This window comes from Cricetulus griseus, chromosome 6 (genome assembly GCF_003668045.3).
Source record: "Cricetulus griseus strain 17A/GY chromosome 6, alternate assembly CriGri-PICRH-1.0, whole genome shotgun sequence".
Taxonomy (NCBI): domain Eukaryota; kingdom Metazoa; phylum Chordata; class Mammalia; order Rodentia; family Cricetidae; genus Cricetulus; species Cricetulus griseus.
Window position 1 is genome coordinate 144,004,328 of NC_048599.1, and position 18,000 is coordinate 144,022,327.

Consider the following 18,000-nt stretch of genomic DNA (forward strand, 5'->3'; position numbering starts at 1 on the left):
CTGGTCTCGAACTCACAGAGATCCACCTGCCTCTGCCTCCCGAGTGCTGGGATTAAAGGCTTGCGCCACCAACGCCCAGTTGAGCTTCCACCTTTTAAAAAGTTTATTGTTTTTCTTTTATGTGCATTGGTGTTTTGCCTGCACATGTCTATAACGGTGTTGGATTTTCTGGAACTGGAGTTACAGACAGGTGTGAGTGACATGTAGGTGCTGGGAGTTCAACCCGTGTTCTCTGGAAGAGCAGTCAGTGCTCTTAACCACTGAGCTATCTCTCCAGACCCCTCAGCTCTCACCTTTGTGTTCAATCTCAGGTTCCAGGCCATAGATGGGTGGGCCTTCTTCCTCTCTTGGCTAAATCTTTCCAGAAACACCCTCATAGACACACCCACAGACACACCCACAGGTGTTATGGGGATCCTAAATCCAGTTGAGTTGACAATGAAGGCTGACCATCACAATTGGCACGACGGTACATACCTCTAATCCCAGCACTTGGATGCCGGAGGCCATATAAGGACATCCTGTCTCCAAAAACCAGAAAAGCAAACAAACTCATATCCACCAACATATTATCAGCATTGCATTTCCTCTGCAGCCTTTGCTCAGTCATGACCAATCCTGTCCTTTGAGTGCCACAACAGGAAGTGGCCTTCTCCCGAGGAGGGGCTGGATAGCAGGAGCACAGACATCAGTCACACTAACAGAGCTTCTGAGACAAGAACTGCAGAATGAGCATCAGGGTGTGATTATTAAGACAAAGACTGTTTGGGGCCTTCCAGAGCGGGCTGCAGCCAACAGGAACTTCCTGCCTCAACTCATTTCTCAGTGGTCCCACCTCTGACCCTTCCAAATACATGTGTTCCTGATGAATAAGAATCAGAAGAACCCCAAGATGACAAGAAACAGGCTCAGCTTACCCCTGGCAAATCAGAGGGCAGGTTTGCTGAAGTCAGATAAGAGGGAGGTGAGGTGGGGCAGGCCAACTCCAGGGAATGAAAGCAGCCGAGGAGAAGCGGGGTCTAGAACACTTCCTGGGGAACAGCCAAATCAGATGTCTTCTGGGTGGTAGAGATCTGAGACCATGCTGGCACTGGGGTCAGGGAGCACAAGAGATGCATTTGGAGGCAGGCAGGTTTGCAATAGGATTTGTCAGGACATAATTATTAATGCTCGGAAGCCCATTTATTTCATCAGCCACCAGGGAACAAGCATCGAAGTGAAGTGAAAGATGTCACCAACAGCAACTCTAGAAACTTGCCTGGTGATCTCATCTTTAAAACATTTTTTAGCCGGGTGCTGGTGGCACATGCTTTTAATCCCAGCACTCATGAGGCAGAGGCAGGCGGATCTCTGTGAGTTCGAGGCCAGCCTGGTCTCTAGAGCGAGTGCCAGGATAGGCTCCAAAGTTACACAGAGAAACCCTGTCTCGAACCCCCCCCCAAAAAAAAATTTTTTTTAAAGCTGAGGGTTACTGGGATTGTGGTGGTGTATGGTTTTAATCACATCACTCGGGACGCAGAGGCAAGTGGATTCTCTATGAGTTCAAGGTTGGGCTGGTCTACAGAGAAGTTCCAGGACAGTCAGGGCCTCACAGAGAAACCATATATAGAAAAAAACAAACAAAACCAAACAAAACAAAAAAGGTGAGGGTTTAGTTCAGCAGAGCACATGCCAAGCATGCAAGAGGTTCAATTTCCAAGCAAAAAAACAAAAAGAGAGAGCTGAGGAGATGGCTCAGTTGGTAAGATATTTGTCTGCAAACACAAGGACCTAAGTTCAAGCCCTCTCACTAATGTAAAAAGTTGATCATAGCAGTGTCACTGATAGCGGTAGGCCCAGTGTTGGATAAGCAGAGACAGGAATAGCCCTGGGTTTACTGGCCAGCCAATCTAGCCATATTGGCAAGCTCCCCTTTCACTGAGAAACTCTGTTTCAAAAAAAGTGGTGAGTGATGGAGGAAGACACCCAATGTTGCTCTCTCTCCTAGGCAGACAGACACAGTGCCGGGAAGGTGGAGATGGAGCTCACTGGCTAGCCAGCCTAGGCTACTTGGGGAGACATAAGTCAATGAGAGACCCTGCCTTAAAAAAAACTGGGTAGACAGCCAGGTGTTGGTGGTGCACGCCATTAATCCCAGCACTCGGGAGGCAGAGGCAGATGGATCTCTGTGAGTTTGAGACCAGCCTGGTCTACAAGAGCTAGTTCCAGGACAGCCTCCAAAGCCACAGAGAAACCCTGTCTCGAAAAACCAAACCAAAACAAAACAAAACAAAAAACTGGGTAGACATCACCTGAGGAACAACACTCAAGGCTGTTCTCTCAACCTCCAACATCTGCACAGAAACACATCTGTGTATGTGCACATATACACACATGTGTACCTGCCCACACCCACATAAACAAGCACACACACAAATACACACAGTAAATAAATAAATAAATGGATGGGGATGTAGCTCAGTGGTAGACTGTCTGTCTGGCATGTACAGTGCCTCAGTTGATCTTTGGATGTGCTAAAAATTTTCAAAAATCCTCATCACTTGGGAAACAAAAGCAGAAAAAATAGGACTTCAAGGTTATCCTCAGCTATATAGTGAACTTGAAGTCAGGTTGGTCTCAAAAAGTCAAAATTTAATTTAAATTTAAGCTGGGTGGTGGTGGTGCATGCTGGAGACAGAGGCAAGTGGATCTTGGAGTTTAAGGCCAGCCTCATCTGCAAATTAAGTTCCAGGACTGCCAGTGCTACACAGAGAAACCCAGTTTTGAAACAAAACAAAACAAACAATTAAAACATAAAAGACTGGTTTGAGAGACAGTTCAGTGGTTAAGAGCACTTGTTGCCCTTCCAAAAGTCCTGAATTCAACTCCAGTACCCATGTTAGATCAGGTGGCTCACAACGCCCTGTAACTCCAGATCAAAGGGACCCCATGTCCTCTCTATCTTCTGAGGGCACTGCACTCACACAGCAACCCCTCTCCCACACAAATCTTTTAAAACTTATAAAAGGCAGAGCTCTGGATTCCCAGAAATTAGACAACATCCAAAGTTCACCCAATAGACTCTCAGCCTCTTCTTCTAGTGTCTGCTATAAGAAGTTACTCAAGGCTTCAAAACAGGTCTGCACTCCCAGGGAACAGCTGTTAGCACTTGCTGCCAAGCCAGAAAGAGACCACAGCCACAAGATGTCCTCTGACCTCTACTTGCGTGTTAAGGCACATGTACTCACATGCAAACATAAACATACAAGAATGTGCAAATAAAAAAAATTTTAAAGACATCTCCTAGGACTGGGGTGTAGCCTAGTGTAGAGCAAACTTCCCCAGCACATACAAGACCCTGGGTTCAATCTGAACATTGAGAAAAAGAAAGAAAAAAAAAAAAAGAAAAAAAAAAGGCAGAGCTCTGGACTTGCAAATTCAGAATTCCTAAACAGTGGACACCCAAATTTCAAAGCTTCCCCCCCAACCCCTCCACCCCCAGAAAGGATTTCTCTGTATAGCCCTGGCTGACTTGGAACTCACCAGGCTGGCCTTGAACTCACAAGAGATCTGCCTGCTTCTGCCTCCCGAGTGTTGGGATTAAAGGTGTGTGCTTGACCGCATATTCTTGTTTTATGGTGTCAAAGACAAAACCGGGGGTCTGTGTACAAGCAGGCAAATGCTCTAATACTAAGCTACATCCTTAGTCCCTCCCCTGCTTTTGCATTTGTTTGATAAAGAATCTCACTTTGTATCCCTGAATAGAGTGGAACTAGCCAGACCAGGTTGGCCATGAGCTGCCTTCTCCTACCTCCTGAATGCTGAGTTTAAAGGCATGTGCCACCACACCTGGCCAAGGGCAAATACAATTTCTGAGAAACATAATGGAAGTGTGTGGCTAAGATATTGGACCTAAGGGTTCAGAGAGTTCTGTACTTAGCTTCTAGATCCTCCCTAAACAGTATGTTGGTGCATACCCACAGTTCTAGTATTTTTTTTTAAGATTTTATTTATTAGGTATACAACATTTTGCTTCCATGTATATCTGCACACCAGAAGAGGGCACCAGATCTCATAATGGATGGTTGTGAGCCACTATGTGGTTGCCGGGAATTGAACTCAGGACCTCTGGAAGAGCAGTCAGTGCTCTCAACCTCTGAGCCACCTCTCCAGCCCCCAGTTCTAGTATTTTAGAGGCAAAGGCAGAAAGATAAGTTCCAAGACAGCCTGGGATACCCATGAACCTCAAAAGATACCTCCCCTGACATGTTTCCCTATGTAGCCAAGTCTGGACATAAGATTAGAAAGCCTTAGGCTTTCCTGGGTGTTGGGATTATAGGTGTGAGCCATCATTTCTTCAAGAGAAGCTGATCTGCCCTTGGGATCCAGTACTCACAGATACTTAGCCAGTTCTGGAGTTAGACAGCTAGGCTACTTGAGTTTGGGAGTGGGGCATTCTACTGAACCTTACTCCATTGTTTGGGACAGTAAGAAGCTGCAGGTGAGATGCACAGATCCCACAAAGCTGGAGTTGTGCAAATGGTTGGTTACTGCACTTGCCAGCCCTTGTCTGATGAAACCTTTGGCTTGTAACTAATTTGGATTTGTGATTATCACCTCTCACTTCCTCTGTCCCTGTCTACATGCTACACAGCTAGCTATTAAGCACATCTCTGAGTAGATACTGCCCCCAAGAGGCTGGTGCCTGCCAATAACACATGGCAGAGCCATTTTCACACTGGACCAGACCTGGAGATGATTTTATCCCCCCAGGGCCCTTCTTGGGTGCTTATGACTGATGCAAATGCAGAGCTGGTTAGGGTGGGCTTAGGTGAGCCTCTCATCTCATATCCAGTGGACCAGACTGCCCATCACAATCCCTCGTCACTTTTTATCCAAACTGAGCTTTTGTACATGCTGTTTCCAGACCTCAGACCCTTCCACATCCTTGTCTGCCTGGCCCATTATGATGTGTAGTGAGAGAATGGCTGGGAAAGTCCAGAAATGAGAATGGTTGCTGCCTGGGACAGTGACATGTGATCTTATGGTGAACCTGGAAAGGTAGCAAGACACAGTGGTATGTCTAATGTCAGGAATAGGACCAGAGCACAAGCATGGGTCACGAGCAGTGTGGCTGCCCACCAAGTCCTCCAAGCTCCTTTCAGAAGTTTAGGTTTTCAGGGACAAGATAGCTGTTCATCCCTTTTGAACACCATGGGTTCATCTCCATCCCCAACCCCCCTCAGTTTGGGCCATGTGACTGCTGACGATGGTCTGTCATTCAAAGTTGTGTCTTTTGTATCTTGTCCATCTCTATTTTCCTTCACTGTGGTGACTATGCTGCCTACATGTCCCAAAGAGACCTTTCAGACACACTCAGAGTTGGCGTGATAACAGGTTTTGAGACTGGATCTTACTATGTAGCTCTGCCAGGCCTGGAACTCAGAGATCCATCCTGCCTCTGCCTCAAGGTGCTATGATTAAAGGTGTATGTCACCACCTTTGTGTGGGACAATGGGCTTGTTTCAAGTGTGCTGGGATCCTCTTGATTGCAAAGCAAGTATTCTGATCATAATGATTGCACAGCAAGCAATCTTAAGCATGTAAACCAACTCTTCATCCAGGATTAGGTGGTTGTGAGCTGCTGGATAGTGCTAAGGACCAGTTTGAGATAGGGGTTTGATTCCAGCCCTGCCTGTCCTGGAACTCACTCTGTAAACCAGGCTGGCCTGCCTCAGTCTCCCGAGTGCTGGGATTAAAGCTACCTGCTAACACTAACAACTCAGGTTTTTCTTAACAGGTGAACCAGTTTTCCAGACTTTCTTGTCTTTTTGAGACAGGGTCTTAAACTGTAGCCTATGTGGCCCAGGCTGGCTTGGAATTCATAGTACTATCCTTTCACAACCTTTTCACAAGTGCTAAGATTACAGGCATGAACAGCTGGATCTATAATCATACTTTTACCATGTTTAGCTATGGTGGTATGTGGGGTTTTGCTCAGGCAGGCAGTGAATACCCCAGTGCAGATACTATATTTTTCCATTGATGCGGTCAAGCCAGGTGCCCACAGGGCTGAAACTCAAGCCTCCTCCCTTATCTCACTGAGCTGTTTAAATGTAAATAGCCCTTAGAAGCTCAAGGAAAGTGTCACTATTAAGTGTGGCTTTGTTGGGGTAGGTGTGACCTTGCTGGAAGTGTGTCACTGTGGGGGCAGGCTTTGAGATCTTCAATGCTCAAGCTACACCCAGTGAGACAGACTACTTCCTATTGCCTTTGGGTCAGCTCCAGCACTATGTCCGCTTGTGAGCTGCTATGTCCCAAAATGATAATGGACTAAATCTCTGAAACTGAAAGTTACCCAATTATATGTTTTCATTTGTAAGAGTTGCCACGGTCATGGTGTCTCTTCACAGCAACAAAAACCCTAAGACCGCTAAGGTTTTTCTATATGGCCTTGGGTTCCATCTGCATGCCCTCTGCCTCTGCCTCCACAGTGCTGGGATTAAAGATGTGCAATTAAGGCTGGGTTTTAGAGACTATACTTCCTTAACTGCAGTTTCAGTTGTCCCCAGGCTCTGACATTCCCCTCAGGCCTTGTGAGAAGGAGTATCCAGCAGGGATGGGCAGTTGAAGAAGTCAGAACTTGTGGCAAGTCTGAAGTGCAAGCCCTGTTTTTGATCAGTTAGCAGAAGCACTGGCCTAGCTGCTCTAGAGGCTGGAAGAGGGTATTGGGTCCACTGGGACTGAAGCTGAGAGCCACCATTTGAGTGCTGGGAATGAATACAGGTATTCTAAACAGCAGGAGCATTGTCTACATGCAAGGACAGCAGTATTTCACCCTCATTTGCCAGTTACACATGGGGACTGGAATTCTCATTCTGAACATTAACTTGCAAGGGAGAGATCCTTCTGTGAAAATTGAACAAACATATTAACTTTTTTCCCCTTTAGAATTGAGGCATAAGTCAGGAGGTGGTGGTGGCATGCACCACACAGCCAGGGGTACACAGAAAAACCTTGTCTTGAAAAAAGCAAGCCAGGCAGTGGTGGCGCACGCCTTTAATCCCAGCACTCAGGAGGAGAGGCAGGCAGGTGGATCCCTGTGAGTTTGAGATCAAACTGGTCTACAAGGGCAAGTTCTAGGACAGACTCCAAAGCCACAGAGAAACCCTGTCTGGAAAAAAAACAAAAAAAAAGCAAACAAACGAAAAAGAATTATTGAGTCAATATGAAAGTACATATGTGCACAATGTGGGAGGCATGTGTGAATAAGAGGTGAGAAAACAGCTTTGTGAAATATTCTCTCCTTCTACCTTATGAGGGTTCCAAGAATCAAATACAGCCCATCATTAGCCAGCTCTCCAGCCTCATGAATTTTATACATACCCATGACGGTCAAAATTTATAACTTAACAATGTTGTCATTTCTCTGTTTGTTTTGAAACAGGGTCTCACTAAGTAGCTCTGGCTATCTTGGAACTTGCTCAGTAGATCAGACTGACCTCAAACTCAAGAGATCTGTCTGCCTCTGCCTCCTGAGTGCTGGGATTAAAGTGTGTGCCACTACACCTGGATAAATAGATGCCGTCATTTCTCACTTCTAACTCTAACCTATTCCTTCTCAACCCAGAAAAGTAGCATCACCAAGCACAATCTTGGGCTCAAATCCCTGCCACACTTGCTATTGTGTGACCCTGGGCAAGTCACCTGCCTCTTTGAGGTCAATAAGACAGCAATAAAAATACTCATGGGTGCAGAGGAAACAGCTATGAGATTCAGCAAGAGTGAGCTGCCGTGATCCATGGCAGAAAGACTGGGGCTAGTAGAGGAAAGGGACCAGAACCATATAGAGACTGCTCATGTTTATTAACAAAAGGGACAACCCCACATATCCATTCACAAGTACATTTAGGAACCTTAGAACCAACAATGCCCTCCCCTCCCAACACCCCCCTATCTAGGACCCACCCTAAACTTAGTTTGGGCCCTTTAAAAAAAAATTTGGGCTTCTAGCATTTTTTTTCTGGAAACTATACGAATGTACTGTCTGGGCTCTCTGCTTTTCATGTTCCCCATCCACTTGTCCCTGTGGGCCGTAGATAAAAATCTGCCAGACTCTCTGCTCAGTCACTCAGGTCTAGACCAAAATCTGGATATAACTCCTTGGTGGTGACACCTCGGGTCAGAGCTGAAAGAAAGGAAGGAAGAATTACTATCCAGTGGAGAAGGTCAAAACCCAAACTAAGGCAGCTGTCCTACCATCCAGAACACTCTGGGGCCCAGATTCACACCTTACCCAAATGGCAAAGGTAATCTCTCTGCTTCTCCTTCTAAACCTTGCCCCTGGGGGCTTGGCCTGGCCACCCAACACCAACCAAGAGTTTCAGCATGGCCTGCAGCCAGCCTTTCAGGTAGCAGTTGTGTGACCCAGCTCCTCCTGCTGCTCCTTCTTCAGACCTCAGTATTCCATGTCCACTGTTTTCTTCATAGAACTTAACACACTAGCATTTCTGTTCATCTACTGACTGGCCACTCTGCACACTCTAAACACTAAAACCCAAGGCCATTCCAGCATCTTAGAGTACCTGGTACACAGTAGATGCTCAGTAAACATTCACTGAAAAGACAGGAAAGTCAGGACACTGGCTCCAGGTTATATGACATAGAGGCGATAGGTCTCCCTCTGAGTTCTAAAAAGAACACTTTTATTGTTGCTGTTGTTTTGACAAGGTCTCACTATGGAATCCAGGCTGGTCTTGAACTTGTGACCTGCCTGCCTCAGCCTCCAGAGTACTGGGATTTCAGGCATGCACCGCCACACTTGGCTATACCCTTTTTTAAAGCTCTGATCACTGTCCTTTTGGACACCTTCATTTCCCTATTTTCTTCTCCCTCCAGAGGGCTCATTCTTTTTTTTTTTTTTAAATAGTTTTTTTTTTTTTTTTTAACTTTATTTTGTGCATTGGTGTGAAGGTATCAGATCCCCTGGAATTGGAGCTACAAACAGCTGTGAGCTGCCATGTAGGTGCTGGGAATTGAACTCAGGACCTCTGGAAGAGCAGCCAGTGCTCTTAACTGCTGAGCCATCTCTCCAGCCCCTAGAGGACCCATTCTTAATGATACATGATTCCTCACCACTGGCTGCAGAATATCATCAGGGCGCACCACTCCGGGCCAGGGGAAAGGGTTATTGAGCATAGATAAGGCTATTTACACAGTATCTTATCCCGAACCAGCTTGACTTCTATGGCAGGCTGCTCGTAAGCCCAAACACACAGGTATCTGCCTTGGTTCAAGACTCTGGATGACAAGATTTAGTTAGAAGAGGAATTAAATCCTACTGTATATCATAGGAGCTGCCCTGGTCCTTGCTCCTCTTAAACAAGTCAGTCATCAGAGGTATCCATGGTATCTCAATATCTCAGCAGGCCATGGAAGATTAGGGACCTTAGTTCAGTCTCAAAGGTAGGTAAATCCTGTTTGTGAGGATTCAGGCATTATGCTGGCCTGCCCCTGTCACCTGGCATTAAGCACTCAGGCAGTACCCTAGTCAGCCCAGGTACAAAGGGCCCCTTTAACAGAAAGACCTCCACCCACTTACACTCTTTTTCTCTCTCTTTCCTGCTGTTCCCCCAGGGCAGATAGGACTTTTCCTGTCTCCCTCTTCTCTTCTGTCCTCTGTCTCTGTGTTTATCTCTTTTCTCTTCCCTTCCCCCTCTCTTCCCTTTTTAATAAAACTTCCCACTTAAGCTCTGTCTGCCTGGCACATTTGTCCCTCCACCTCGGTCACTCACACCTGCCATGGAGTCCGCCAAGGTTCCCCTTGAGCTTTATCGTAACACTGTTCAAACTTGCTCCTAAGTCGGCCCTGTGCTTGAGATTCTGAGCACTAAAGCAAGAGCTGCAAACCTGGGTACCCAGGGGGAGCAGTGGCTGGTGAGAAGAGGGGCTGCAGTATTCCAGGAGCAGAGTAGCTGACAAGAGTGGGATGGTTGGCAAATTAGGGGACCAAGGAGTGGAATCCAACACCCCTGGGAGGGGAGGAGCCACCTTCCCATCCCTTTCAACTCACCCAGCTTTCCCAGCAGCATCTGTGCCACATCCTTGATGTCATTGTACTCATGGAGGAGAGCGATATGGTCCTCCAGCTCACCCACACGGTAGCCTCTGGGAAGAGCAATGGAGAACGAGCACCATTAGGAGAGCTGATGAGATCCCTTGATGAGGTGGTACTGAGGCATCTGTTCAGCATCTATTTAACAAATATTCACCACAGTTCTACTAGGTGCTAGGCCTTGGAGACAGTGATGACAGGATGGGCCCCGTTTTCATGTAGCTTTTTTTTTTTTTTTTTGGTTTTTCGAGACAGGGTTTTCTGTGGCTTTGGAGCCTATCCTGGAACTTGTTCTGGAGACCAAGCTGGCCTCGAACTCAGAGATCCACCTGCCTTTGCCTCCCAAGTACTAGGATTAAAGGTGTGCGCCACCAATGCTGGGCAAAATTTATTATATATACAGTACTCTGTCTGCACGTATGATTGCAGGCCAGAAGAGGGTACCAGATGTCACTACAGATGGTTGTGAGTCACCATGTGGTTGCTGGGGATTGAACTTAGAACCTCTGAACTCAGCCTGTGCTCCTAACCGCTGAGCTATCTCTCCAGCCCTGTTTTCATGTAGCTTATAATGGCAAGGGATCTACTTATCCCCTCATTCCTAGCAAACTTGTCTTGTCACTTAAAGGAGGGGTTTCCAGACACATGGTTACTGTGTGACCCTGGCCATAGGTAAGCACATAAAAGGTCACCAGGCAGATTCCCTCATGTGAAATATACATCCCAGTGCACCTCAGCCTCTGCTCTGAGGCTGGAGTAAGAAGCATGAGGAAGTCCAGGACTTGTGGAGAAGTCAGCTTCTCCTAGGTGCTTTAACTCCATGAAAGGACCCATGGCAGTCACAGTGCCTAGAATAGAGCACCACAGGGAGAGACCAGAATAACACCATTTCTATTTCCACCAGCTCTCTAGACCCTGGCTCTAGGCTTGTCCTAACCTGATTTCCCAGATCAGCTGCAAAGATACTCAGAGTCGCACAGCAGAATCTTTTCTATGCCACACTAGTATACTGGGTTTGTTACTAAGCACTAATTAAAAGTGAAGAATGTCAGCTGGGCAGTGGTGGCACATGCCTTTAATCCTAGCACTCGGGAGGCAGAGGCAGGCGGATCTCTGTGAGTTCCAGACCAGCCTGGTCTACAAGAGCTAGTTCCAGGACAGCCTACACAATTCCCAGCAACCACATGGTGGCTCACAACCCTCTGTATTGAGATCTGGTGCCCTCTTCTGGCCTGCAGGGATACATGCAGGCAGAACACTGCATATATAATAAGGAAATAAATGAAAAAAAAAAAAAAAAAAAAAAAAGAATGTCTGTGTGTGACTTGGGATCAACCCCAACAACAGGTGAGTTAGCACTGTGCCATAGAGCTCCATCCCTTGCTTTTGTTTTCTTGCAATAGGGATGGAACCCAGGGCTTCATGTACATGAGGTAAGCACTCCTAACCAAGCTGGGGAGGCAACAAGACTTGTTCAGAAAACCAGATGTGGTTGCCCACACCTATAATCACACACTAAGAGGAGACAGGAAATCAGTTCAATGTATATAGCTATATGTGTATATATATATGTATAAAGCTATAGTATTAGCTATATAGCAAGTTTAAGGCCAGCCTGGGGTACAACAGGGGCTCAGAAAACAAAGTAACAAAGGCAAGACTTACTCTTTTACTAACTGGGAAATCTCCTTGTCCAGCATGTCCCGTTTCTCCTTCAGTTTCTGAATGTCAGAGTTCAAAGTTTCCTCACTGATCTCATCATCCTCTTCCAACTTGGGAGATGAACACTGAGTGGCAGAAAAAAATATCATCAGCTGGACTGATCAGTCATTCACAGATCACAGCCTATCTCGATAGCTAGCTAGTCCCTATTTCTGATTGTTAATAGGCTCTGATCCTAAAATGCCACTTATTTCTTAGCTTTCATTGGAATTAGGTGTGGCCAGAGTCTGTTATGACAAGTAGAAATGTCATCAGAAGTGACATATGCAATGTCTGAGGAATGTCCTTCCAGGGAGAGAACATGCCCAACCCTGGCCTTTCTCTGCCTGGAATGTTGACACAATGCTGGAGTAGATCTTGGATGAAGCAGAAGCTGCTTCATGGAGGCTGAAGCAAGATGGAGGATGGAGTCCATGATGTTGGTTGTTTAGCGTTTTCTCAATTAAATCCAATCCTGAGTAACTGGCCACCTTGGCCTGCAGTCTGAGCCCAGGTCTGTAATGTCACTGGATTCATAATCTCATTGGACGACAAGATCTTTTGCGAAGGTACACTCCATCTTTGCTCTTTCTGCCTGAGCTTGTAAAGGCAGCGGTTCTCAACCTGTGGGTCATGACCCCACAAGAGGCATATATCACATACCCTGCCTATCAGATATTATATTATGATTCATAACTGTAGCAAAAAAATGTAATGTTATTGGTTGGGATCACCACACATTAGGAAGGTTGAGAACCACTGCTGTAAAGGCTGGCACCTAGTGCTTAGCTATCTTCAGGAAGTGTATGTTGGATGAACTGCCTAGTAAGAAAACAGAGAAAGCTGTGGTTCCTGTTCTTAGGTCTCTGGCTTGTGATCAGTCACTCTGCAATTATGAATGAACACTGTCTGCCAGCATTGGCGGGAGCCACAGGCAAAGACATCCATCCAGGCCCCTTTATTCAGAGCACATAGAAGCCAAAAGGTACCAAAGAGTAGGACCTGCAAGGTGACTCAGCTGGCTAGATTATCTGCCTTATAATCCTGACAATCTCGAGTTTGATTCCCAGAACCCTGGTAGAACCAACTCCTCAAAATTGTCCTCTGACATCAGACACAGACACACTACATTAAAAATATTTCAAAAGGGCCACTGAGATGGCTCAGTAGGTAAAGATGTTGCTGTCAAACCTAACAAACATGAGTCATACCCCTGGAGCCCACATGGTGGAATAAGAGAAATAACACCAAGTTGTCCTCTGACTTCCATGTGTATACCATAGTGCAGTGGGCCCGTTAATATAGTTTTTCATGTTGGGACATCCCCCCAACCATAAAATTATTTCATAACTGTAATTCTACTACCGTTATGAACCATATGTAAGTATCTGATGATATGTGATCCTGTGAAAAGGTCTTTCAAACCCCAAAGGGACTGCAACCCACAGGTTGAGAACCACTGTCATAGTGCCTTCTCTCCAAATAAAAGAAGTAAATGTAATTTATTTTCTTTTCTATTTTACAAAAAAGGGGGAGGGGGGCAAGGTCTCACTCACTATGTAGCTCTGCCTGGCCAAAACTCAGTACTTAGACCAGGCTGGCCTCCAATTCAAAGATACATCTGCCTCCTGCCTGCAGAGTGCTTGGATTGAAGAAATATGCCACCATGCATAGCAGAAACAAATGTAATTTTATAATTCTTATTTTTTCTAAATTATTTATTTTATGTACATTGGTGTTTTGCCTATATGAATGAATGTCTTTATGAGGGTATTGGATCCCCTGGAACAGAAGTCATGGACAGTTGTGAGCTGCATGTGGGTGCTGGGAATTGAACCCAGGTCCTCTGGAAGAGCAGTCAGTGCTCTTCTTGTGGAGCCATCTCTCCAGCCCCTTATAATTCTTATAATGAAATGGTGGATAAGAACACTTGCTGCACCAGGTGTTGGTGGGGCACACCTTTAATCCCAGCACTCGGGAGGCAGAGGCAGGCGGATCTCTGTGAGTTCAAGGCCAGCCTGGTCTACAAGAGCTAGTTCCAGGACGGCCTCCAAAGCAATACAGAGAAACCCTGTCTTGAAAAACCAAAAGACAAAAAAAAAAAAAAAAAAAAGCACTTGCTACTCTTGCAGAGGATTGGGGGGTTTGGTTCCTAGTACCCACAAAGTTCACAACTGCCCTAACTCCAGTGCCAGGGGTCAGACCTTCAGACCTCTAGGCACCAAGCATGCACATTGTACACATGTACACACAAACGTAAGCAAAATACTCATGAACATAAAATTTAAAAACTTTTTATATTACTAAAAAAAATTTTTTTTTCTTTTTTTTGAGACAGGATTTCTGTGTAGCCCTAGCTGTCCTGGAACTAGTATTGTAGACCAGGCTGGCCTATAACTAACTCACTGAGTGCTAGGATTAAATGCATGTTCTACCACCTGGCTTGGGGGGGGGGGGTTTCAAGACACCGATTGTGGGTATTGGAAAATGAACTCTGGTCCTCTGCAAGAGCAGTGCACACTCTTAACCAATGAGCTATCTATTTTTCCATGTCCAGTTTCTTCTCCACTTGCTCTCTACCTCATTTTCTGAGACAGGGTCTCTCTGAACCTGGAGCAACTCACTGATTGGGTGTGACAGCTGGCCATCAAGTTCTAGGGTGGTGGCTGTCTCTGCCTCAATGCTGGGATTACATTATGTTGTGTGTCTACCTCCAGTTTTCATATGTATGGTGCCTTTCATGGCAAGCACTTTACACACAGAGCTATCTTTCCCATCTCTGCTGATGTTTTACTTCATTCTCATCACCTGACATGTACATTTCATTATTATGTTCATACCACTGTTACCTTGGTCAATTCGAAGGAGACAAGGACTTTGTGTGTTTGTCCAATGCTGGCAACACAATGCCTACGACAGTAGTTGGGCACACAGTAGATAATACTCATCATTAGTTGTTGGAAAAATCCAACTAATCAACTAATTATAGGTCTAAAAAAAAAAAACTCTTTGAAGAACAATGTGCTAAGGAAGCATCTGGAATTAGTGGAGCCAGAAGTAGGGAGTCAAGCTTGTGGAAGAAGCCGAACTTCAAAGGATAAGTGGGTGTTAGCTTGGCCAATAGCTCTAATAAAGTGTTAGCCTGGGGAGTTTTCCCCAGTACTACCACTCAAGTAAAGCTGAATCCTCCTTTTGTCAAAAAGAAGATCAGGACAAGTCCATATGAGGGGCAAGTTGGGGTTTATAAAAATACATTCTGAGGCTAGGCGATAGTGCTCAAGCCTTTAATTCCACACTCGGGAGGCAGAGTCAAGTGGATCTCTGTGAGTTCAAGGCCAGTCTGGTCCACAGAGTGAGTGCGGGATAGGCTCCAAAGCTACAGAGAAACCAGAAAAACAAAAAACAAAACCCAAACCGAACAGGAGTTAAAGGCATCCCAAGAAAGAATGAGACAAATTCAAATGAGGGTGTAGGCTTCCAAAGGAGACTTGAATTTGTAGTTTTTTCTTATTTTTTTTTTTAGGTAGCATCTTACTATGTAGCCCTGGCTATCTTGAATCTCACTATGTAGACCAGGCTGGTTTCAAACTGCCTCAGCCTCCCAAGAGCACCTGGTATTAAAAGCAAGTGCCACCACTCTGAAATTACTCAAAGGCTTGCTAAGGCATTTTAAAGTGATCACAAGTTTTCTCATGATTAGTGATACCTGCCTGACAGGTTTATAGTGGATAATTAGACCCTTAGATCACAAGGATGCAGAAAAGGAGGCTATCATCTTTACTGTAAACAAAGTAATAGTCTTAGGAGACTCCTAGGAAACCTCTAGGTGAGCAGTGAGCCCCATCCAAGGCCTGGCCTTAAGTCTGGCTTATTGGTACCTTATCATTTCTATTAAAAAATATTTTTCCTAGAAGAAATATTGGGGGCCAGGGAAATGGTTTAGCTGGTAAACATGCTTGCTGACAAGTCTGATGACCTGAGTTGGAGCTCTGTACTCAGAGTGAACCAACTCTCAAAAGTTGTTCTTTTTGACCTCCATGTGTACTCTGAGACATTCAACAAATACTAAACACATTTTAAAATGTAATTTTAAATTATTAAAAAAAAAAAAGCTGTTGGGGGTTAGTGGCACCTTTAATCCCAGCATTTGGGAGATAGAGGCAGATGGATCTCTGTGAGTTTGAGACCAGCCTGGTGTACAAGGACTAGTTCCAACACAGTCTCCAAAGTCACAGAGAAACCCTGTCTCAAAAAAAAAAAAAAAAAAAAGCCAGGTGTGGTGGCATAGGCCTTTAATCTCAGTACTGGGAGGCTGGGGCACGTAGATATCTGAGTTCAAGTCCAGCCTGATTTGCAGCCAGAGGTACATAAAGACCCTATCTCAAAAAAAAAAAAAAAAAGAAAAAGAAAAAAAAAGAAAAGCAGGAGGTTGAAGAGTATTTAGCCAGCTTGGGCTACATAATGAGACTCTGCAAAGCATCCTTGAATACAGAGAGGGTTTGGGACCTGCTTGGGACACATAAAACTGTGAAGAACTAGCCTGCCTCCCTCTTAGGCTTAAAAGCCATCTTATAGTAAAGACAAACTAGATTCCTTCCTATTTTTCAAGGATTGGGCTGTGCCCCACCTATAACCTTAACTATGAATTATTCTGTACTGCTTGTTCCAGGAGTGGCAATCATGTCTTTGTTTCAAAAAGTTGTTTATAACCATCTTGCAACCCTACCTTCATTTCAAAAGGGTATATGACTTATGACCACCTAAAAGACTATCTGTTATGACTACCTATTGTTAAGCCTTGTTACGCCCACCTTGCAATCATGTCTTTGTTTTAGGAGGTCGTTAGAACTAATTTGTTGTGCTTAAGCTCTGCTCCTCTAACACTAGCAATTTTGCCCCCAAATCGCCCTTTTGGAAACTCCCTACCCGAGTTTGTCTTCCTCACATCTGAGGCTGATCTCTGTAACCCCGATTTAGGGGGAGGCAGCCCGTGTACACAAATAAAAAAGCTTGCTTTAATTAATTGTTTGCTTTAATTAATTTGGCCATGATGATTTGGGTCGGTGGTCTTTCTCCTTCCATCTTTGGGATTAACAACTGTCCCCCAAAAAAAAAAAAAAGGCATAAAGAACAAAGGAACTACTAAAAAGGAGTGACTTGAAGAGTACTCGAAAAATTCATCTTTGGGGATGAGAAATGAAGGACGTTGAGTTTTGGGTGGGGAGGGTGGGGCAGAGAAAAGGATAGTACTACTGGTAGTTTAGGAAGTGGCCAGCATAGAGAGAGAGATTCCTCGACTGGGAATCTGTATGCAGGCCTGAAGGCAGGGCTGGGTCAGGGAAACAAAGCTTCGAGCAGGAGGCGGCTGGAGAAGCACAGGCACTGACCAGGTAGGAATGGAAGGGCAGGACCCCATTTCTGGGGAAGGAAAAGGAAGGGGTGGGATTAGAAAGGACTAATTCCTCAGAAGAGCTTGGCGGCTCGAGGCTCAGGAAGGGGGGAGGGGTTGGGTGGGCAGGTGCTGGGATGCCGAGGGCGGGGTAGGGCTGACGTACTCACCGGGGATCGGAAGGCTCCATGGCAACTTCGACCGAATCCTAGCTCAGCCCTGGGGAGGAATCGGAGGAAAAGGGCTGTTGAGGTGGGGCCAGCGAGGGGGCGCGGGAGCCGCCGCGGGGAAGGAGGCCGGACCGCGACCCAGCTGCTAGGGCATCACCCTGAGCTATCTATCGGGCTGGGGCCAGGGCTCTGAGGTCGGGTTCACACCGTGGGAAGGGAATTGTGCGGAGAGCGGGCTGAGAGGGGCCTGGTAAGAGGAAGTCTGGGATGAGGCGTGGGGAATCGGGAAAGGGCGGTGAAATGAAGTGCGCGCTCCTCGCCCACCTCCTGAACCCTGAGGTCCGAGGTACCCGGATCGGGGTCGTCTTGTACTCAGAGGGGTCCAGGGTTGGGGTTAGACGGACGCCTCAGGTAACCAGAAATCAGCAATGGAGACCACCGACTGACTTGCGTCAAGCTGCGCGCGCACCAAGCTAGGGAGGTTCCGCCCCTCCCTCTGATAGGCAGCCGAAAGGGTCACGGTTGCGCGCGCAGCTTTCGTCGTTAACCTCCGCCCGCAGCTCCCGCCTGGCAGCAACGTGACCACGCCTCCCTGTCATTCATCGTTCGCACCAGCCAATGGGCTTGCAGAGGGTAGGCCACGCTAG

General features: G+C 46.1%; 1 protein-coding gene across 1 annotated transcript; it reads right to left on the minus strand.

Annotated features, from left to right (window-relative positions):
• Positions 1 to 7,824: 7,824 nt before the first annotated feature.
• Positions 7,825 to 17,956, minus strand: Swi5 (SWI5 homologous recombination repair protein). The gene is made up of 6 exons (XM_027423617.2): positions 17,902 to 17,956; positions 17,561 to 17,759; positions 17,354 to 17,402; positions 11,759 to 11,880; positions 10,052 to 10,146; positions 7,825 to 8,167 (listed from the first exon to the last, which is right to left on the minus strand). Exons 1-6 carry the CDS (start codon positions 17,954 to 17,956, stop codon positions 8,103 to 8,105), a joined length of 585 nt encoding a protein of 194 aa, XP_027279418.1. The 3' UTR covers positions 7,825 to 8,102.
• Positions 17,957 to 18,000: the final 44 nt, after the last annotated feature.

Coding starts and splice junctions, on each gene's coding strand:
- Swi5 (XM_027423617.2), bottom strand. CDS start 17,956: ATGAATGACAGGGAGGCGTGGTCACGTTGCTGCCAGGCGGGAGCTGCG. Junction 17,760..17,901: donor GGCGGGAGCTGCGGGCGGAG/GTTAACGACGAA, acceptor TGGTTACCTGAG/GCGTCCGTCTAACCCCAACC. Junction 17,403..17,560: donor CGCACAATTCCCTTCCCACG/GTGTGAACCCGA, acceptor ATTCCTCCCCAG/GGCTGAGCTAGGATTCGGTC.